The 22109-nt window shown below is 45.0% G+C and overlaps 1 protein-coding gene across 2 annotated transcripts; it reads left to right on the top strand.

Moving 5' to 3' along the window:
• Nucleotides 1-1989: 1989 nt before the first annotated feature.
• ndufaf6 (NADH:ubiquinone oxidoreductase complex assembly factor 6) lies at nt 1990-20971 on the top strand. 2 transcript variants are annotated; one of them, XM_078398493.1, is made up of 9 exons: nt 1990-2147; nt 5305-5404; nt 6818-6940; nt 10430-10486; nt 12696-12798; nt 14016-14149; nt 16753-16854; nt 17478-17534; nt 19811-20971. In XM_078398493.1, the coding sequence occupies exons 3-9, from the start codon at nt 6854-6856 to the stop codon at nt 19937-19939; spliced, it is 669 nt and encodes a 222-aa protein (XP_078254619.1). In that variant the 5' UTR covers nt 1990-2147; nt 5305-5404; nt 6818-6853; the 3' UTR covers nt 19940-20971. The 2 variants fall into 2 exon arrangements, with proteins under 2 accessions (XP_078254619.1, XP_078254618.1); XM_078398492.1 differs by lacking the exon at nt 1990-2147 and having other exon boundaries at nt 5309-5404; nt 19811-19951; nt 20039-20971.
• Nucleotides 20972-22109: the final 1138 nt, after the last annotated feature.

The following is a 22109-nucleotide window of genomic DNA, read 5'->3' as shown; positions in this document are numbered from 1 at the left end:
GGAAGGGGAAGGGGAAGGGGAAGGGGAAGGGGAAAGGGAAGAGGGAAAGGGAAGGGGAAGAGGGAAGGGGAAAGGGAAAGAGAGGGAAAGCAGGGACTTCTCTACCTGAAGTTAGAGAAGTCAATGTTCATACCGCTGGGGTATAAACCACCCAAGCGAAATATGAGGTACTGTTCCTCCAATTTGTGCTGGGCCTCACTCCGACAATGGAGGAGTACCAGGACAGAAAGGTCCAGAATGGGAGGGGGAGTTGTGCTGAGCCACCGGGAGATCAGGTTGGTTGAGTTGGACTGAGTGGAGGTGTTCAGCAAAATGATCGCCGAGCCTGCACTTGGTCTTGCCGATGCAGAGAAGTTGACATCTGGAACAGTGGATACAATAGATGAGGTTGGAGGAAGCTGAAGCGGGCCTGTTCGATCTGTATCTCTAGACTAAACTTAACACTGGAAGAATAAACTGCGGATGCTGGTTCACACCGATGGAGTAACTCAGTGGGACAGGCAGCATCTCTGGAGAGAAGGAATGGTTGACGTTTTGGGTCGAGAACCTCAGACTGAAAATCAGTGGAGAGAGAGACACACAGAGATATGGAAGGGGAAGGTGTGAAAACGAGACATCAAAGGAGACGAGATTCAAGGAAAATGTAGAATAGATCATTGTTAGCTCGGCGAAGTTCATGGAGTGATACAGGATGCCAACGTGTCCCCGCTACAATAGTCCCACCTGCCTGCGCTTGGTCCATATCCCTCCAAACTTGTCCTATTCATGTACCTGTCTAAATGTTTCTTAAACGTCGGTATAGTCCCAGCCTCAACTATCTCCTCTGGCAGCTTGTTCCATACACCCACCACCCTTTGTGTGAAAAAGTTACCCCTCAGATTCCCATTAAATCTTTTCCCCTTCACCTTGAACCTGTGTTCTCTGGTCCTCGATTGACCTGGGTAAAAGACTCTGCGTCTACCTGATCTACTTCTCTCATGTGTAGGAAAGAACTGCAGATGCTGGTTTAAATCGAAGGTAGACACAAAATGGTGGAGGAAATATGAGGAAAGATTGGAAAGACAAGGCTTGTATTCACTGGAGTTTAGAAGGATGAGAGGGGATCTTATAGAAATATATACAATTATAAAAGTACTAGACAAACTAGATGCAGGAAAAATGTTCCCATTGTTGGGGGAGTCCTGAACCAGGGGCCACAGTCTAAGAATAAAGGGGAGGCCATATAAAACGGAGGTGAGAAGAAACTTTTTCACTCAGAGAGTTGTGAAATTGTGAAATTCTCTGCCACAGAAGGCAGTGGAGGCCAATTGGATGAATTTAAAAGAGAGTTAGGTCGAGCTCTAGGGGCTAGTGGAATCAAGGGATATGGGAAGAAGGCAGGCACAGGTTACTGATTGTGGATGATCAGCCATGACCACAATGAATGGCGGTGCTGGCTCGAAGGGCCAAATGACCTCTTCCTGCACCTATTTTCTATGAGTAACTCAGCAGGACAGGCAGCATCTGGAGAGAAGGAATGAGTAATGATTCGGGTCGAGACCCTTCAATAATATGAAATACAACACAACAGCAAAGAATACCATGTTTACATATGTGTTGTGCTGCTGCAAGTAAGAATATCTTGTTCTATATTGGTTTCCCTTTCCCCTGACTCTAGTCTGAAGAAGGGTATCGACCCGAAATGTCACCCATGATTTGTCCCACTGATTTACTGATTTACTCCAGCATTTTGTGACTGCCCTATTCCTCTCATGATTGTACACACCACAAAAGAGGGGAGAAGGAGGGAGAGGGGAGAAGAAGAGGAGAGAAGAGTGGACAAGAGGGAAGAAGGAGAAGAGGGGAAAATGAGGAAGAAGGAGGGAGAGGGGAATCTTTGTGATCGCCTCTTGTTTCCGTGCGAAGGGTTGGAGCGGACGGACCGCGGGGGCGGCGGCGGGGGAGGGGTTTGAGCGGCGGGCCGGGACGATGGTGCTGGCGGCGGCGGCGGCGGCGGGCGGGAGGCCCGGGCGCGTCCTCGCTCTACGTCACGGGCTGCTCGCCGGGGCCGGGGCGGGGGCGGGGGCGGCGGTGCGCGTGCTCGCGGCGTCAAACACCGGGGCCGCGGCGCGCGAGCACGAGCACGGCTACTGCCTGCAGCTCGTCAGGTCAGGCCCGGGGTCTTGTGCTGTGGCCGCACCCCCTCCCCCCCCTTCACCCTCTCCCCCCCTTCGCCCTTTCCCCCCCTTCACCCTCTCCCCCACTTCACCCTCTCCCCCACTTCACCCTCTCCCCCACTTCACCCTCTCCCCCCTTCACCCTCTCCCCCCTTCACCCTCTCCCCCCCTTCACCCTCTCCCCTTCACCCTCTTCGCCCTCTCCCCCCCTTCGCCCTCTCCCCCCCTTCACCCTCTCCCCCCCTTCGCCCTCTCCCCCCCTTCGCCCTCTCCCCCCCTTCGCCCTCTCCCCCCTTCGCCCTCTCCCCCCTTCGCCCTCCCCCCCCTTCACCCTCTCCCCTTCACCCTCTTCGCCCTCTCCCCCCCTTCGCCCTCTCCCCCCCTTCACCCTCTCCCCCCCTTCACCCTCTCCCCCCCTTCGCCCTCTCCCCCCTTCGCCCTCTCCCCCCTTCACCCTCTCCCCTTCACCCTCTTCGCCCTCTCCCCCCCTTCGCCCTCTCCCCCCCTTCGCCCTCTCCCCCCCTTCGCCCTCTCCCCCCCTTCGCCCTCTCCCCCCCTTCGCCCTCTCCCCCCTTCGCCCTCTCCCCCCCCTTCGCCCTCTCCCCCCCTTCGCCCTCTCCCCCCCTTCGCCCTCTCCCCCCCTTCGCCCTCTCCCCCCCCTTCGCCCTCTCCCCCCCTTCGCCCTCTCCCCCCCCTTCGCCCTCTCCCCCCCTTCGCCCTATCCCCCCCCTTCGCCCTCTCCCCCCTTCGCCCTCTCCCCTTCGCCCTCTCCCCCCCTTCGCCCTCTCCCCCCCTTCGCCCTCTCCCCCCCCTTCGCCCTCTCCCCCCCCTTCGCCCTCTCCCCCCTTCGCCCTCTCCTCCCCTGTAGCCCTCCCCCCCATAGCCCCATCATCCTCACCCTCCACTCACCCTTCACCTTCATCCCACCCCCTCCCCTCACCCTATTCCCCTGTAGCACACCCTCCCCTCCCCCCAATCACCTCGACACCCTCACCCTCTCCCCCCACTTCACCCTATTCCCCTTCACTGCCCCCTTTCACCCCTCCTCTGTAGCACCCTTCCTCTTCTCCTCTCTTCACCCTTAACCTTCATCCCCCCTCAACTCACCCTCACTCTTCACCTTCATTCCCCCCCCTCCCCTTCACCGTATTCCCCTGTACTACACCCTCCGCTCAACCCCCCCATCATCGCTTCACCCTTCATCTTCACCCTCTCCCCCCCATTTCACCCTATCTCCCTTCACCCTGTCCCCCCACTTCACCCTCTGCCCCCCTTCACCCTCCCCTGTAGCTGCTACTACCATCCTCTTCCTCTCACCACCATTCCCCCCTCCCCTCACTCTTCCCCTTCACCCTATTCCCCTGTAGCACACCCTCCCCTCACCCCTTCCCTCACGTTCACCGACACCCCATTTCCCTGTGACCCTGTGAATTTCCTCTTTAAAAGTATCCATTGATGGTCTCCATAGCTGTCTGTTTCAATGAATTCCGCAGATTCACCACCCATTAATGAAATTTATTTCACAAAATGCTGGAATAACTCAGCAGATCAGGCAGCATCTCAGGAGAGAAGGAATGGGTGATGTTTGGTTACCTTTGCACCCGAGTTATACTGACTGGAGAAGACGATGGTTTTTTCATTATTCTGACACCAATTTCAGGGTTTTAAATGGTGGTGAGACCATATTTGGAGTGTTGTGTTTAGTTTTGGATACCCTGCCACAGGAAGGATGTTGTTAAGTTGGAAAGAGTACAGAGAAGATTTACAAGGATGTTGCCATTCCTGAAAGGCCTGAGCTATCGGGAGAGGTTGAACAGGCTAGGACTTTATTCCTTAATGTGCAGGAGGGCGAAGGATGATCTTTAGTGGTGTACAAAATCATGAGGTGAATAGATAGGGTAAATGCAGAGTCTTATTCCTAGAGTAGGGGAATCAAGAGGGTGTAAGTTTCAGGTGAGATGGGAAAGATTTACCAGGAGCCTGAGGGGCCACGTTTTCACTCAGATAATGGTGGGTAATTTGAGGAAGGACATTCTTACTATTGAGGGAGTGCAGCATAGGTTCACGAGGTTAATTCCCGGGATGGCGGGACTGTCATATAATGAAAGAATGGAGTGACTGGGCTTGTATTCACTGAAATTTAGAAGGATGAGGGGGGATCTTATAGAAACATATAAAATTATTAAAGGATTGGATACGCTAGATGCAGGAAACATGTTCCCGATGTTGGGGGAGCTCAGAACCAGGGCCCACAGTTGAAGAATAAGGGGTAGGCCATTTAGAACCGAGATGAGGAAAAACCTTTTCACACAGAGTTGTGAATTTGTGGAATTCTCTGCCTCAGAAGACAGTGGAGGCCGATTCACTGGATGCATTCAAAAGAGAGTTAGATCCAGCTCTTAGGGCTAGCGGATTCAAGGAATATGGGGAGAAGGCAGGAACGGGGTACCGATTGTGAATGATCTGCCATGATCACATTGAATAGCGATGCTGGCACGAAGGGCCAAATGGCCTACTACTGCATCTATTGTCTATGTGTATATATGGAATGAGTTGCAGGAGGAGGTAGAAACAAGGAACTGCAGATGTTGGTTTACACAAAAGTACACAAACTGCTGCAGTAACTCAGTGGGTCAGGCAGCATCGCTGAAGATCATGTTTTGAGTCAGGACCCTTCTTCAGACTGGTGAAGAGGAAGAAAGCTGGAAGAGAGGGGAGTCAGGATTAAGCGTGGCAAGTAATAGGTGGACCCAGGCAAGGGGACGGGGTTTGATAGGCAGACGATTGGAAGAAAGGCCAGAGAAAGCAAGATGGGCGACAGAAGGATTGATGAGTTGCAGAGGATGACATTTTGTGGAAAGGGAGGAATGGGTGCAAGTTCAGCGGGGGGGGGGGGGGGGGGGATAGTTGTGGGGAGGGGGTTAAATAAGATTGGAAGACTTTTGTTACTCTGGCTTCCCTGTCTTGAAAACTCTTTGATTCGACGCATTTGCTCTTTGTTTTCACTCCCCAGATATGTTACCCGATCGACTGAGTGTTTCCTGCATTTTCTGTTTTTGTTCAGTACTTCAGGTCCCATGTTAACTTTTGAGGTGGCATTTCCTTTATTTTCGAATGCTTGAATCAATGTTTTTCTTTCCTTGCGTAGAAATCGAGACCATGAAGGTTTCCTATCATCTCTGCTGCTTTCTTCAGAATATCGCCGCTCAGTTTTTGCACTGCGAGCCTTCAATGTGGAGTTGGCTCAGGCAAGTGATCTGAATAGCTCCTGCAAATGTGTGTGTTTATTAAACTCATAATTCTCCCTTCTGAGTGGTGTTTTACGAATAGCATGATGTTCCTTCAGACATGCTTTCCTTCAAAGCTTTTCACTGTACCTTGGGACAAGTGACAATAAACTAAAATTGCGAGCAATTTTGGGCACCATATCCAAGGAAGGACGTGCTGGTTCTGGCGAGGGTCCAGAGGAGGTTTACAAGAATGATCCCAGGAATGAGTAGGTTGACATATGATGATGAGTGTTTGTCGGCACTGGGCCTGTACTCGCTGGAGTTTAGAAGAATGAGTGGAGACCTCATTGAAACGTACAGAATAGTGAAAGGCTTGGATCGAGTGGATGTTTCCACTAGTGGGAGAGTCTAGGACCAGAGGTCATTGCCTCAGAATTAAAGGACATTCATTTAGGAAAGAGATGAGGAGGAATTTCTTTAGTCAGAGGGTGATGAAGCTGTGGATTTTTTTTTGCCACAGAAGGCTGTGGAGGCCAAGTCAATGGATATATTTAAGGCAGAGATAGATAGATTCTTGATCAGTACTGGTGTCAGAGGTTATGGGTGGAAGGCCGGAGAATGGGGTTAGGAGGGAGAGATATAGATCAGCCACGATTGAATGGTGGAGTCGACTTGACGGGCTGAATGGCCTAATTCGGCATTCACTTATGATCTTATGATCTAAAATAAACATGTAAGCTTGCATTAATGACAGTCAGAATCTCCCAGCCAAGAAGTAAAACGTGTTTGACAGCCAACAATTTCACAAATCATTTTCTATAAAGTGATTATTCTCCATATTTGCCAGTAAGCCAATGGAAGCACTAGTTGTTCATACTGTTTTTAAAATTCCAAGCTAATGGTGAATATTATCAGTAACTTCAGCAAATAGTTTCCTGTAAGTAATTTTCCGTGTGATTTTTTTTGGATTAAATGTACATTAAAAAGGGGTTATTAAAAAGGGATTCCTTTTCCACTCTAAACGTTTAACCTTGCCTAGGAAGGAACTGCAGATGCTGGTTTAAATCCGAAGATAGACACAAAACGCTGGAGTAACTCAGCGGGACAGGCAGCATCTCTGGGGAGAAGGAATGGGTGACATTTTGGGTCGAGATGGGTCGGGTCTGAAGAAGGGTCTCGACCCGAAACGTCACCCATTTCTTCTCTCCAGAGATGCTGCCTGGCCTGCTGAGTTACTCCAGCTTTTTGTGTCTATCGCTAACCTTGCCTGACTTAAATTGAGTACACTTGATGATGACTTCCTGTGCTCAATGTATGGCATTTTGTAAACTGTATAAAAAAAAAACAAGAATGTGGTTTACTTAAATAAAAGCTTCACCCTGTGCAACACAAATGTTCCTAATTCCTTGTTTCTTGCTTTCCTCCTGTAAGGTGCAAGATGTTGTATCCCAGAAAACAATCGGTCTCATGAGGATGCAGTTTTGGAGGCAACTCATTGAAGACGTTTACACTGATAACCCTCCTCACCAGCCTATTGCCTTAGAGCTATGGAAGGTAGATCATTTTTTTTAACTAACATGTTCTGCATAGGCCTTTTAGTAAGTAGAATAGTGCTTATTTCTGGGGTTGGTTGTGTTCTGATCTGCCTGTGATTAGCTAAAAGGACAGATTCTCCTTGCTTTGGGCTACTTTGATTAATTTTTTGAGCTATTCTGGGCCTAGTCTTACAAAACCTTTCATGAAATATAATTATTTTAAACTACAAGACACAGATTTCAGGATTCTGCTTGTCATCGTTTCCCATTTAGGACCAGGCTCAGCTGCTGTGTATTGAAGGTTTCTTTATTTTACTTAAAACGTATTAGATGTGATGGCAATTAAGAACAGTTAAAAAAAAATATTTATATCTATTTCAATCATTTTATGTCACTTATTATCAGAGAAGTTTAAAAGCAGTTCAATGTCCATTGACACAAGTTCAACGTATTTGACGCTAACAATCTTTTAAAAAGGCAGCGGGCCAGCACTTGGGGCTTCCTGCCTTGTAGTGACTCACACAGTGCTTTGCTTTCCACAGTGGCTGCAGCAGCAGGGCCTGGAGGATATTTGTACCTGTGTCAGGGGTTATGGGGAGAAGGCAGGAGAATGGGGTTGAGAGGGAGAGATAGATCAGCCGTGATTGAATGGCGGTGTAGACTTGATGGGCCGTATGGCCTAATTCCGCTCCTAGAACTCATGACCTGTGGTACCACAGAAGCAGCAGCTGCAAGAGCTGCTGGCAGAGAACGCGAGTTAACGTTGGTTAATGTTTTGTGCAGTGAGCGGCTCTTTAAAACTGGTCTGGCCTCAGCATTCCAAATGGCCTCCTCTTGCTGAGCTGGAGCTATTCTCTGACAGTGACAATGAGTCATGAAATCTAAAGTGGTACGGGCAACAGACTGGAGCAGGACCCGAAAACAAGTCTGACGAGATGGAGCACATAATTTCATCATTCACACCTAAAACATTTAAAGTTTCAAGCATACTTGAATCCTAACGTACCCTGACCACTCCCTCTTCTCCCCTCTCCCATCAGGCAATAGGTATAGAAGTGTGAAAACGCCCACCTCCAGATTCAGGGACAGTTTCATCCCAGCTGTTATCAGGCAACTGAATCATCCTACTGCAACCTGAGAGCAGTGTTGAACTACTGTCTACCTCATTGTTGACCCTTTGATCGGACTTTTGCTGGCTTTACCTTGCACTAGACATTATTCCCTTATCATGTATCTGTACACTGTAAATGGCTCGATTGTAACCAGGTATTGTCCTTCTGCTGACTGGATAGCACGCAATAAAAGCTTTTTGCTGTACCTCGGTACACGTGACAATCAAGTCAAGTCTATTTGTCACATACATATACAAGATGTACAGTGAAATGAAAGTGGCAATGCCTGCGGATTGTGCTAAACTACAAAACAGAATAGAAAAAATAAATTAATACAGTAAACTAATTAATACAATAGACTAAACTGTAACTGCAACATACCTGCAGCTCAAAAGCCACCACTTGGTGGAGTCTCGTTGTGGTGTTCATGTAAAGCAGTATAGTAAAATTATTGTCAACCAGATTTCTCTACTATTTCTCTACTATTGATTTATAGACATGGGCTTTAATTCCTTCGTGGCAGCTGGGAATTTAAATTGAAGTAATTTAACTTGAAGACAAAATCCAGGATCAAAAAAACTCAACTGTCCATTTGCGTCCTTTGGGGACAGAGACCAGCCATTTTTCCTGGTCTGGCCTTCAGTGACTCATAGAAACATAGAAAATAGTTGCAGGAGTGGGCCATTTGGCCCTTCGAGCCAGCACCGCCATTCAATATGATCATGGCTGATCAGCCAGAATCAGTAGCCTGTTCCTGCTTTCTCCCCATATCTCTTGATTCCATTGGCCCTAAGAGCTAAATCTAACACTCTCTTGAAAACATCCAGTGAATTGGCCTCTACTGCCTTCTGTGGCAGAGAATTCCACAGATTCACAACAGTTTTTCCTCGTCTCAGTCCTAAATGGCCGACCCTTTATTCCTAAATTGTTACCCCTGGTTTAGGACTCCCCCAACATGGGGAACATTTTTCCTGCCTGTCCAATCCCTTAAGAAGTTTATATGTTTCTGTAAGATCCCCTCTCATCCCTCTAAACTACAAGCCGTCGATCCATTCTTTCATCGTATGTCAGTCCTGCCATCCCGGGAATTAACCTGGTGAACCTAGGCTGCACTCCCTCAATAGCAAGAATGTCCTTCCTCAAATTAGGAGAGCAAAACTGCACACAATACTCCAGGTGCGGTCTCGCCTGCGCCCTGTACAACAGCAGTAGGACCTCCTTGTTCCTCCTTACTGTACTCAAATCCTCTCACTAGGAAGGCCAACATGCCATTAGCTTTCTTCACTGTTTGCTGCACCAGCATGCTTATTTTCAGTGACTGATGTACAAGCACACCCAGGTCTCGTTGCACCTTCCCTTTCCCTAATCTGACACCATTCAGATAATTCAGTTACTTCAGCATTTTGTGTCTACCATTCAGATCATAACCTGCCTTCTTGTTCTTGCCACCAAAGTGGATAACCTCACATTTATCCACATTATACTGCATCTGCCCACTCACCCAATCTGTCCAAGTCATCCTGCAGCCTCATAACATCCTCCTCGCAGCTTGCACTGCCACCCAGCTTTGTGTCAGCCGCAAATTTGGAGATGTTTCATTTAATTCCTTTCTATAAATCGTTAATAGATATTGTAAATAACGGGTCCCAACACTGAGCCTTGCAGCACCCCACTAGTCACTGCAGACTCCAGACACACCTCTGTATTGTCCCTGAATTGTCTTCTCAGTTCATGGGTAACAAGGAATGGACAATAAGCAATGGCATTGCCAGGATAATCCATACCCTGTAAACAATAAAAAGCTCAATCATCCAGTAAATTAACTATTCCTACAATCTGACATGTTTAGTTTAGTTTAGAGATACAGCCTGGAAACATGCCCTTTGGCCCACCGAGTCCACACAGACCAGCGATCCACGCATACTAACACTATCCTACACACACTAGGGACAATTTTAGAATTATATCCAGCCAATTAACCGAGAAATCTGTATGTCTTTGGAGTGTGGGAGGAAACCGGAGATCCCGGAGAAAACCCACGCGGTCACGGGGAGAACGTACAAACTCCGTACAGTACAGCACCCGTAGCCATGACCAAACCCAGGTCTCTGGTGCTGTAAGCCCTGTAGGGCAGCAACTCTACCACTGCACCACCGTGCCACCCATTTTACGTGTAATGTGGATGTTGTTGACAAAAATATGACAGTAGTTGATGAAGAATTTCCTTCATCCAATTTCTTAATATGTTAGCTAGTGCAAAATAATATAGTGGTGGAAAATTCAGCATTGGTGTGTATGCATGCTGCTATGGAAATTGCACACATTTATTGCCATTACTTTAGAAAAGGAAATGATTATACTTGCACCCTTAAGATGTCTGTTTTTGGCATTGCCAGGCAATAAGAAAACACAAGCTGACCAAGCGATGGTTTCTGAGAATTATAGATGAGCGGGTAAGTCTTCTTTGTACCTTCATGTACCTTCAGAAAGATTAACCTCGTGTTTGATGCTGCGAAGTAGTTGAAGGTTGTAAGTTGTCATGGTGTTCAAGTTTGATCACACGTTCTGCTGTGCCGCGAAATGGAGGACCGCTTGCTCGTCCTTAATCTCGTCCTAATGAGGGAGGGAGTCAGTGAGCCGATCGCCACAACACACACAGCTCTTTATAACCTGTCGTGGATATTACGATACAATGCGATACGATAGAACTTTATCCCAGGAGGGAAATAGATTACATTTTAACGCATTTTGGTAATAGCACGGAGATGAAAATTTCAATTGATTGCTCTTTTGATGTCTGAGATTGGAGGAAGACATTTTAAAAGTGGCAGAGATGCCAAATGAACATTGACAAGGATAATGATAGAAAAGTGTCAGATAAGTGTGGAACGTGCAGATTGAATGGCTCATGTTTCATTGGGGATAAAGAGATCTGCATGTGCAGATTTTTTTTTAAGGTGGCAGGACACGCTGAGGGAATGGTTAGTAAAGCATAGTTTACAAGAATGATTCCAGGAATGAAGGGGTTAGCATATAGTGAGCGTTTGACAGCACTGGGCCTCTACTTCCTGGAGTTTAGAAGGTGAGGAGGGGACCTCATTGAAACTTACAGTGTAATCTGTAACTGTAAATTTCCCAGGTGTGGGACGAATAAAGGAATATATTAATGAAAGGCATAGATAGAGTGGGTGTGGAAAGGATGTTTCCACTGGTGGAAGAGTCTATTACTAGAGGTCATAGCCTCAGAATTAAAAGGGCGCTCTTTTAGAAAGGAGGTGAGGAGGAACTTCTTTAGTCAGAGGGTAGTTAATCTGTGGAGGGGTAGAGGGCTGTGGAGGCCAAATCAGTGGATATTTTTAAGGCTGAGATAGACAAATTCTTGATTGGAACGGTGTCGAGGGATATGGGGAGAAGGCAGGAGAATGGGATTAGTAGGCAGAGATCAGCCATGATTGAATGGCAGAGTGGACTCGATGGGCCGAATGGCCTAATTCTACTCTTATAACTTGTGAACTTCTGAACCTAAATGGGATCCTGGGTTTCATAAATAAGGAGAGAGACTCCAGAAGCAGAGAGGGTATGCCAAATCTAGAACATTGATTGGAACACAAGTGGAGAACTGCTTTAAAAATTTTGGCCTCTATATTTTTACATGCGTGTGAAGATTTCAGAGTGCGCAGAAGATATTTATTAGCCTGGTTCCAGGAATGTGGGATCTTACCGACAATGCTAGATTGTAGATGTATTAGCGGTTCTTTCTCGTCCTCAGAATAAAAGGACGTACCTTTCAAAAGATGGAGGAATTTCTTTAGTCAGAGTTTGGGTGACACGGTGGCGCAGCAGTAGAGTTGCTGCCTCACTGTGCTTGCAGCACCAGAGACCCGGGTTCGTTCCCGACTACGGTTGTGGGAATTTGTACATTCTTCCCATGACTGCATGGGTTTTCTCCGAGATCTTCGGTTTCCTCCCACACTCCAAAGACGTACAGGTTTGTAGGTTAATTGACTTGGGTTTGTATACTTGATATGTGTAAATTGTCCCTAGTGTGTGTAGGATAGTGTTAATGTGCGGGGGTCGGTGCGGACTCGGTGGGCCGAAGGGCCCGTTTCTGCGCTGTATCTCTAAACTAAACTAAGAGGGTGGCAAATTTGTGACATTGACAAGGATAATGGTAGAAATATGGCTGGTAAGTGTGGAACGTGCAGATTGAATGGCTCAGGCTTAATCGGGGATAAAGAGATCCCCATGTAGATGTGCAGAATTTTTTTGAAGGTGGCAGGACACGCTGAGGGAGTGGTTAGTAAAGCATAGTCTACAAGAGTGAGTGGGTTAGCATATGGTGAGTGTTTGAACTCATTCATTGCCACAGATGGCCAAGTCATGTGGTCATAAATAGAGGGGCAGGATAATTGCCTCACTTTGACGTGTGTGCAGCTAAAACAAATACCAAATAATTAATGAGCTGCTTCACTGTTGCAAATTGCTCATGCTCTAAGCTCAACAACAAATGATAAAAATGGCATGGCAACTCTAAGAAATTTGGGTCTTGGACAGAATAATATATTGATAATAAGAAATTGATAGTCTGTAGCAATGTATTTTTATTTTAGGTGAAAGACAGAATCGTTCAAATTAAGTGTATTCCTCAACTGTAAATTTCAGGAAAAGAACCTGAATGAGAAAGCTTATAAAAATATCCAAGAGCTAGAAGCCTCTGCAGAGAATACTCAGTCATCATTCTTCTACCTACTTTTGGAAGTATTAGGTAAGGAAACTGTTTACAACTTGTCGTTTGCAGCCTGATTGTGCTTGCGTTGCTAAACCTCATCTATTTTATTTAAACCAATACTTGAGTAATTTACATTAGCCAATTAGCTTAACAAACTACACTTCTTTGGGAAACTGGTACATCCACAGCAAACCCACGCGGAGACCCAGGGAAAACATGTAAGCACCACACACAAAACTGACGGTCAGAATCAAATTTTTGTACGTGTTGCTACACGGACTTGAGTATCTGCGCTGCCCTTTCAAGAGAGTCAAGAGTGTTTAATTATCACACGTACCGATAAGGGGACAATGAAATTCATACTTGCAGCAGCATGACAGTACTGTAAACAGAATATCTGTAGAAAAGTATATAATAAACAAAAAGACTCCAGTTGGTAACCCCAATGCTAGTGGGAACAAAAACGTTTCTCACTGTACCTGAGTACACGTGACAATAAACTAAACTTTTGTTTTGCATGACGTCGTCATGCTTATTTTAATTTATTATATTATATTAAATTATGTTACTTTAATTTATTATTCAAAAGCGAGTTACATAGAGCTCTTAGGGCTAGCAGAATCAAGGGATATGGGGAGAAGGCAGGAACGGGGTACTGATTGTGGATGATCAGCCATGATCACATTAAATGGCGGTGCTGGCTCGAAGGGCCGAATGGCCTCCTCCTAAACCTAATGTCTATATATCTATGTATTATAGTCACGGGTACCGAGGTACAGTGAAAAGCGTTTTGTTGCGTGTTATCCAGTCTGCGAAAAGACTATACATGATTACAATCAAGCCGTCCACAGTGTACCGATACCGGATAAAATGTATAACGTTTAGTGCAAGGTAAAGTCCAATTAATGAACGTTTGAAAGTCTCCACTGTGGTGGATGGGAGGTCAGGATTGCTCCCTAGAGTAAAACGGGCTCTTCGACCCAACTTGCCCGCAAGTTCCATTTACACAAGTCCCACCTGCCTGCATTTGGTTAATTTCCCTCTAACACTGTCCTATCCATGTACCTGTCCAAATGTTTCTTAAACGTTGCTGATGTACCTGCTGTTCTCAAGTTGAAGAAGACTGTTCTGTTGCCTGATCCTGTGCTGGGAAGAAACTATCCCTGAGTGTGGAAGTTATCAGACTTTGTTTTCAACTGCACCCGACGTTGGCGATTCATATCAGTACGTGACTGTATCTGTTTCTCTTGCAGGTGTAAGGGATGTCCATGCTGACCATGCAGCCAGCCATATTGGAAAAGCTCAGGGAATAGTGACGTGTCTGCGGGCAGCTCCCTATCATAGTATGCGACGCAAAGTTTACCTTCCGTTGGACATTTGCCTGCTGGTAAATTTACATCGTTTCACTTTTGGAAAATAATTCATCATCTTAGTATTTTGAGCAAGATGAATGTTTAAAGAATGGTACAAATAATTTGTGTAAGAAGGAACTGCAGATGCTGGTTTACATCAAAGATAGACAGAAAATGCTGGAGTAACTCAGTGGGACAGGCAGCATCTCTGGGGAAAGGAATAGGTGTGTTTCGGGTCGAGACCCTTCATCAGGTACGATGAAGGGTCGAGACCCAAAACGTCACCTATTCATTCTATCCAGAGATGCTGCCTGTCCCGCTGAGTTACTCCAGCATTTTCTGTCTATCTTCTGTAAAAATAATTAGTTTCATTCTCTCAAGTGAACAGTATTTACTTTACAGATCAGTGGATCTTGGATTTTAAATTCAGCCCAGGACACCTCTAGCTTTAAGAATCGTAAGGAAATAGTCTCTTGATTAATTTGGTTTCGAGATACAGCATGGAAACAGGCCCATGGGCCCATTGTGTCCATTTTTGTGGGATAAAAGGGGCAATTACAGAGGCCAATAAACCAACAAACCCACACGTCTGTGATGTGGGATGAAACCAGAGCATCTAGTGGAAATTCATGCTGTCAAAGGGAAAACATGCAAACTCCACACTTAAGATTTCAATTTATTAATATTTTAGACATTTGGGAGCATGCAGCTTTTACGGCTCACTTGACAGCCTGGTAAACCTGTAGGAAGGAACTGCAGATGCTGGTTTAAATCGAAGATAGATGCAAAATGCTGGAGTAACTCAGCAGGATAGGCAACATCTCTGGAGAGAAGGAATGGGTGACGTTTCGGATCGAGACTGAAGAAGGGTCTCGACAAGAAACGTCGCCCATTCCTTCTCTCCAGAGATGCCGCCTGTCCCACTGAGTTACTCCAGCATTTTGTCTCTAGCCTGGTAAACCTGGCAGATGTTGCTTTTGCAGATGGAGCTTGAAGCTAGAAAAGGGTGAAATGGTTCTGAAAATGTTCATAATTTCTGTGGGATGGTAGAGGGAAGTAGCTAATCTCCTAAAGTTTCTGAGATTCTTAAATGTGGCATTTGTGGAGGAAACGTGAAAGATGATTCTACATAGGGTTTAATAGATTGAATAAGAATCTGAGGGGTAACGTTTTCACGCAAAGGGTGGTGGGTGTATGGAACAAGCTGTCAGAGGACGTAGTTGAGGCTGGGACTATCCCAATATTTAAGAAACAGTTAGACATGTACATGGATAGGTTAGGTTTGGAGAGATATGGACCGAGCGCAGGCAGGTGGGACCAGTGTAGCTGGGACATGTTGGCCGGTGTGGGCAAGTTGGCAAAGAACATTTTTCCACACTGTATCACTCTATGACTGACTCTGGACTATCCTGCACACTAGCGACAATATAGGAATATGACCATGACTATTGGAATTTAGTCATTGATGAGAGCTGCACTACCTTTGGGATGATCTACACTGGCGTATTTTCAGCACAAGCATTTTGTCCTAATCAGAGTCTTATGCTGTGTGGCTTAATGGAGGGATGAAGGTTCATGCATCTCATACCTATGAGTACCAGGTTGTTGCCATACAGCACAACATGATGCTGTGTATTAGTCAATAACGACTAATTTTAGGGATGTCAAGAGTATTTAATTGTTTCATTCACTGGAATTTAGACGGATGAGAGGGGATCTTATAGAAACGTATAAAAGGACTGGACAAGCTAGATGCAGGAAAAATGTTCCCATTGTTGGGGAAGTCCAGAACCAGGGGCCACACAGTCTAAGAATAAAAGGGAGGCCATTTAAAACTGATATGAGAAAAAACTTTTTCACCCAGAGAGTTGTGAGTTTGTGGAATTCTCTGCCACAGAAGGCAGTGGAGGCCAATTCACTGGATGAATTTAAAGGAGAGTTGGATAGAGCTCTAGGGGCTAGTGGAATCAAGGGATATGGGGAGAAGGCAGGCACAGGTTTCTGATTGTGGATGATCAGCCATGATCACAATGAATGGCGGTGCTGGCACGAAGGGCCAAATGGCCTCTTCCTGCACCTATTTTCTATGTCCTGAAACAGAACAATGACATTCTTACTTACAACAGATATGCAAAACATAGTACTCTTTAAAGGCCACAATAAAACCCCCCAAAAATGAGAAAAACAAACAGATAAATAAATAAACAACGATAATGCCGCCAAAAATAACACCCCAAGTCTACAGTATATAGTTCAGTGCCCATTTGAAGTTTGTAGTGTTCAAGAGCCTGATGGTTGCATGGAGGAAACTGCTTCTGAACCTGGACGTTACAGTTTTCAGACGCCTATAATACCTTCCTGATGGCCAGAGTGGCGTGGGTCTCTGATGATGCTGGCTGCCTTTTTGAGGAAGCGACTCCTGTAGATCCCTTTGATAGTAGGCCGGTCAGTACCTGTGATGGACTGAGCAGCAATCACTACTTTAGAGAGCTCCGGAAAAATTCAGCACATGAGAGAGCATCTGTGGAAAGAGAAACAGTACTTCAGATTAGTGACCACTTATCAGAAGAACTTCTTAGTACTGTGTCCTAATCTGACTTTACTTACTGTTCCATTTGCTTTGGTTTTATTCTTCCAGCATGGTGCATCGCAAGAGGATTTCATTCGAGGGAATCGTGAAAAGCATGTGAGGGATGTGGTATTTGATGTGGCAAGTCAGGCTCATGTGCACCTTGAACACGTATGTATTACCTTTGTTATATATATATTTTTTCCTGATGTTCTCCCTGCCTTTGGCTGTGGGACACTCCATGGAATAGTAAAAGGCTTGGACAGAGTGGAGGTGGAGAGGATGTTTCCACTAGTGGGAGAGTCTAGGACTACAGGTCATAGCCTCAGAAGTAAAGGACTTTCTTTTCGGAAGAGGAGAAATTTCTTTAGTCAGAGGGTGGTGAATCTGTGGAATTCTGCCACAGAAGGCTGTGGAGGTCAAGTCTGGATATTTTTATGGCAGATAGATAGATTCTTGATTAGTACATGTGTCAGGGGTTATGGGGAGAAAGCAGGAGAATGGGGTTAGGAGGGAGAGTGAGAGATCAGCCATGATTGAATGGTGGAGTAGACTTGATGAGCCGAAAGGCCTGATTCTACTCCTATCACTCATATCTGTCTTGTTGCCATGTCTTTCTGGTTTTCATTTTCTATCTCCCCCCCCCCCTTCAATTTCTTCCCAGCTCGGTTTTTTTCAATAACTCAATTTATTCTTTCCTTACGTTTTTCTTTATTTCCATTTAACTTTATTTAATCTACTGTAATTGTTATCACTAACAGATGAAATATTCCTTAATAACTTTATTTTTTCAGGCCAGATCCTTCTGTAAAAATGTTCCTTTGAGGGCCTACCCAGCATTTTTGCAAACGGTAAGTTATCTCACCATTATTTCTATACTTCATTTTACTGCTTCTTGTATGTGCTACAGCTCCCAGGTCCAATTGATTGAAAGATACATATTATAACCTCTTGTTTTCAATGAAAGGTACACTTTAGTGATATAGAATGAAAACAGGCCCTTCGATCCACTGAGTCCATGCCAACCACGGATAACCCGTTCACACTGCTGTTATCCCACTTTCTCATACACTCCCTAACACTAAGAGCAATTTACAAAGACCAAATAACCTGCAAACCCGCACGCCTTTTAGATGTGGGGGGGGAAACCCAGGCAGTCACAGGGAGAATGAGCAAACTCCACAATGACAGCACCCTAGGTCAGGATTGAACTTGGGTCTCTGGCACTGTGAGGCATCAGCTATACCAGCTGTGCCACTGTGCCACACTTCTACATCCCAGCTAGTGGTCCACTGTCCTGTGCTTTGTACACTTTAAGGATTCATCCAGGTATCTTTTAAATGTTTGTTCCTATGTTTCCCTAAAGTCCAATCAGTTTTCTGCTCTTGCCACAGTAACTAAATACCTTTGTCAAGATCGGTTTGTCACCTTCATCCAGTTTGGAACCTTTGAAACAATCAGGACGGATCATTCTTCTCCAGTGTCATTTCAGCAGGCAATAGTTCCTTAGAAGTCTTAGGAATTTCGGCATGTCCCCTCCAACTCTCGCCAACTTCTACAGATGCTCCATCGGAAGCATTTTATTGGGATGCGTCACAGCTTGATTTGGGAACAGCTCCAAGAAATTGTAACTAATTGTGGACGCAGCCCAGACCATCACACAAACCAACCTCCCTTGCATTGACTCAATTTTTACCTCGCGCTTCCTGGGCAAGGCCACATGTACGACTTTAATTGCGCTTCCCTCCCCACTCCCCCAAACAAGACGGCCGCTGGCTGGCCACCCGGGGTCAGTGGCTTCCTCTCCCCTATCCTCTCCCCCCTCGACCGCACCCGGGACGTGCGCCGGTCCTCCCTGGCAACCCTCCCGCAACTGCGCATGCGTGGATCCGGCGGCCATCTTACTGTTGTGACGCAAGATGAACACGTAAGTATTAGATCAACGGGCCACAACTGCGCAGGCGCAGCGGCTGCCGGGCACATTCACATTATAAAGTTCATAAAGTGAACAACTTTTAAAATATAACAACAATTTGAAAAAAACTTGCTACAGCACACCGCAGGCCAATGGTGAGGAAGGTGGACCTAAAATTGTTGTGCTATCGTGTACCGTTTGGCTGCATTTCGGGAACTCGCATACATACAAATACATAAACATACAGGATGGGAGTTTTAGTAATATAATAATATAATAATATAGATAGATTGGTTAGGCTGCATTTAGAGTATTGTGTCCTGGGCACCATATTAGAGGTAAGATGTTGTCAAGCTGGAAAGGGTACAAAGAAGATTTACGAGGATGTTACCAGGACTCGAGGGTCTGAGTTACAGGTTAAGTAGGCTGGGACTCTATTTCTTGGAGCGTGGGAGGATGAGAGGTGATCTTAGAGGTGTATAAAATCATGAGAAGAATAGATCAGGTAGATGCACAATCTCTTGCCTGACTCAATGGCTCTAACTGACAAAGGTTCAGAATTACATTCCTAAACCACTTCATCTCCATTTCTTTTGTTGTGCACATAAAGCCTACCACTTTGTCCAACTTCTTGTTAGCTGTTGCAATTGCTCATTTATATAGCTTTGTAAACTTTAGTTTGCAAATGCATCACGGATTCAATTAAAGTCTTATAAACTATGTATTATTAAAAACTCGCTCACAGAATGTAGATATTGCTTGAATTGCTCTTGGGCAGATAGTCGTGAGGTGTCTTTTTTTCTGCAGCTGTTCAAGTGAGGGTACTGTCATGGTATTATTAGTTTACTTTAGAGGTACAGCGTGGAAACAGACTCTTTGTCCCGAGTCCACACTGATCATGATCATCCCTACACTGGTTTTATCCTACACACCAGGGACAATTTACAGAAGCCAATTGACCTCCAAACCTCTACGTCTTTGGAGTGTGGGAGGAAACCAGAGCAACTGGAATAAACCCCCGCGGTCACGGGGAGAACATACGAACTCCGTACAGACAACATCTGTAGTTAGGATCGAACCCAGGTCTCTGGCGCAGTAGGGCAGCAATTCTTCTGCTACTGTGCTGCCTGCTGTTCAGGAGGTTCGGGGATGATGTGTGCCTTCAAAGAGAACTTGGACTTGTTTTTTAAACATTGAACTTCTTTTTCATAGGTTATTCTTGATGATTATTTGAACAAAATTCGTAAAGTGGATTTCGATCTATTTCATCCTAGCCTTCAGAAGAAGAATACAATGCTTCCTTTCTACCTGTATATACGGTCTTGGAGGAAAATCTATTAACATAACATAAATATAGTGTTAATGTACGGGGATCACTGGGCGGCACGGACTTGGAGGGCCGAAAAGGCCTGTTTCCGGCTGTATATATATGATATAAATGTTATAATTGGAAAGTTTCATCACAGTGGTCACCTGAAGCATTCAATGTAGAAACAGAATGGAGTTGCCCCTTTTGATCTGAATGAGAAGAACTTGGGTTTCCTCTGAATCTTGAAGGTGCCAGAAGGAAGAGTGTGGTGCAATCAATGTTTAATGAATAACCCCAGCATGAAAACTGCTGGTGTTCAGAACTCGTCCATGTTGAATTGATAATATTTTAGAGTGAGTTTGTAAGATAGTGGGTGTATTTGGGAGAGAGTGAGTAAAGATAGTGAATTTGGATATTGCATGATTGTAATAACGGCATGTTGTGGATGAATGTGCTAAAATTGGTATTGTGCCTGGTTGTTTTATACCCAACCAGGAAGTCATTGATGTTAATACATGAAGTGCAACGAAGAGAAATTAATAAAATATATTCTGCTTCACCTTTAAGAAAATGAGTGAATCCCAGATCTATTTTCAGTAATATTACATGGTAAAGCAAAACTAAATAACTATGAGTTCTATATAGAGATATATTGGAATAGTGCAATTTTAAGAGAATTAATTAAAAATGCCACGTTCACAAGTTATAGGGGTAGAATTGGGCCATTCGGCCCATCGAGTCCACTTCGCCATTCAATCATGGCTGATCTCTGCCTCCTAATCCCATTCTTCTGCCTTCTCCTCATAACCCTTGACACTTGTTCTAATCAAGAATTTGTCTATCTCTGCCTTACGAATGTCCACTGACCTGGCCTCCACCCATCTGTGGCAATGAGTTCCACTCTCTCCCAAATGCACCCTCTATCTTACGAACTCATTGTAAAATATAATGTCACCTTGTGTTGTTTTCCTGTTCTACAACTTCATCCCTTAAATGTTCATTGTTATTGAGATGACATGCTCCAAATCCTGTTGAATGGCTTGTCTTTTTTTGTTTTTATTAAACATCAGTCCTATATTTGCATTAACGTCAATGATGTCAGCACTTCCTGCTTTCCACATGGTCTAGAGTTTTGGACTTTTTCCAACTCTGGTAAAATTTGGTAAACAATTGCAAAAGATTGTAAAATTACTTTAAGTATCTTAGCTTAAAGATGCACAATGGAAATAGACTCTTCAGCCCACTGGGTCCACATTGACCGACAACACCCATCAACACTAGTCTGCTTTCCCACTACCCACACATTAGGGTCAATTTTATAGAGGCCAATTAACCTACAAACCAGCACGTCTTTGGGATGTGGGAGGAGATCCCCGCGGTCAGCATGCAAACTCTACACAGGCAGCACCCAAGGTCAGAACCGAACCTGGAACTTGAGGTGTTGGGAGGCAGCAGATCTACCAGCTGTGCTACTGTGCTGCCTCTGAGAAGTGCATTCCTTGCACTATTTTGTACATAAAAAGATACAGGAAGCTGACCCACCTATTAAACTAGCCACATCTGAGAAACTGGATATTTGTGTACCAATTTGGTGAGCCTTTGATTCTGTGTAGTTCTCTGTAAAGTTATTTTTAATTACTCAGATGGACGAAACACATAAGGTACATAAAATGAGGGGAACAAAAGTCTTACCCAGAGTGGAGGAATTATAAACCAGCAGATGCAAGTTTAAGGTGAGAAGGAAAATATTTAATAAGAACCTGAGAATCAGTTTTTCACACACAGGGTGTTGGGTGTATGAAATGAGCTCCCAGAGGAAGTAGTTGAGGCAGGTCCTATAACAACACATTTAAAAAACATTTGGACAGGTCTGTGGATAGGAAAGGTTTACAGGGATATGAGCAAAAACGAGGGGTTTAGGTTTATCATTGTTGCGCAGTGAGGTACAGTGAAAAGACTTGTTCTGCACGTTCTCCAAACAGATCATATGCCATAAATCAGTTCAAACCCATGCATGGTAGATGGAGCAAATGGGAAGATACAGAGTGCAGGTTATAGTTTTCAGCATTGTAGCACATTGTAGTGTTAGTCCCTTCGACGATACAATATGATAGAACTATGATAGAAATTGGTCTGCCAACAGTCATAACACACACACAAGGTACATGAAAACTTGAAATTAAAATTAAATTAAATGTGAAA

This window comes from Rhinoraja longicauda, chromosome 4 (assembly GCF_053455715.1).
Source record: "Rhinoraja longicauda isolate Sanriku21f chromosome 4, sRhiLon1.1, whole genome shotgun sequence".
In the NCBI taxonomy this organism is placed as follows: domain Eukaryota; kingdom Metazoa; phylum Chordata; class Chondrichthyes; order Rajiformes; family Arhynchobatidae; genus Rhinoraja; species Rhinoraja longicauda.
This window is presented reverse-complemented; position numbering and strand designations above follow the sequence as displayed.

Coding starts and splice junctions, on each gene's coding strand:
- ndufaf6 (XM_078398493.1), top strand. CDS start 6,854: ATGAGGATGCAGTTTTGGAGGCAACTCATTGAAGACGTTTACACTGAT. Junction 6,941..10,429: donor TTGCCTTAGAGCTATGGAAG/GTAGATCATTTT, acceptor TGGCATTGCCAG/GCAATAAGAAAACACAAGCT. Junction 14,150..16,752: donor CGTTGGACATTTGCCTGCTG/GTAAATTTACAT, acceptor TTATTCTTCCAG/CATGGTGCATCGCAAGAGGA.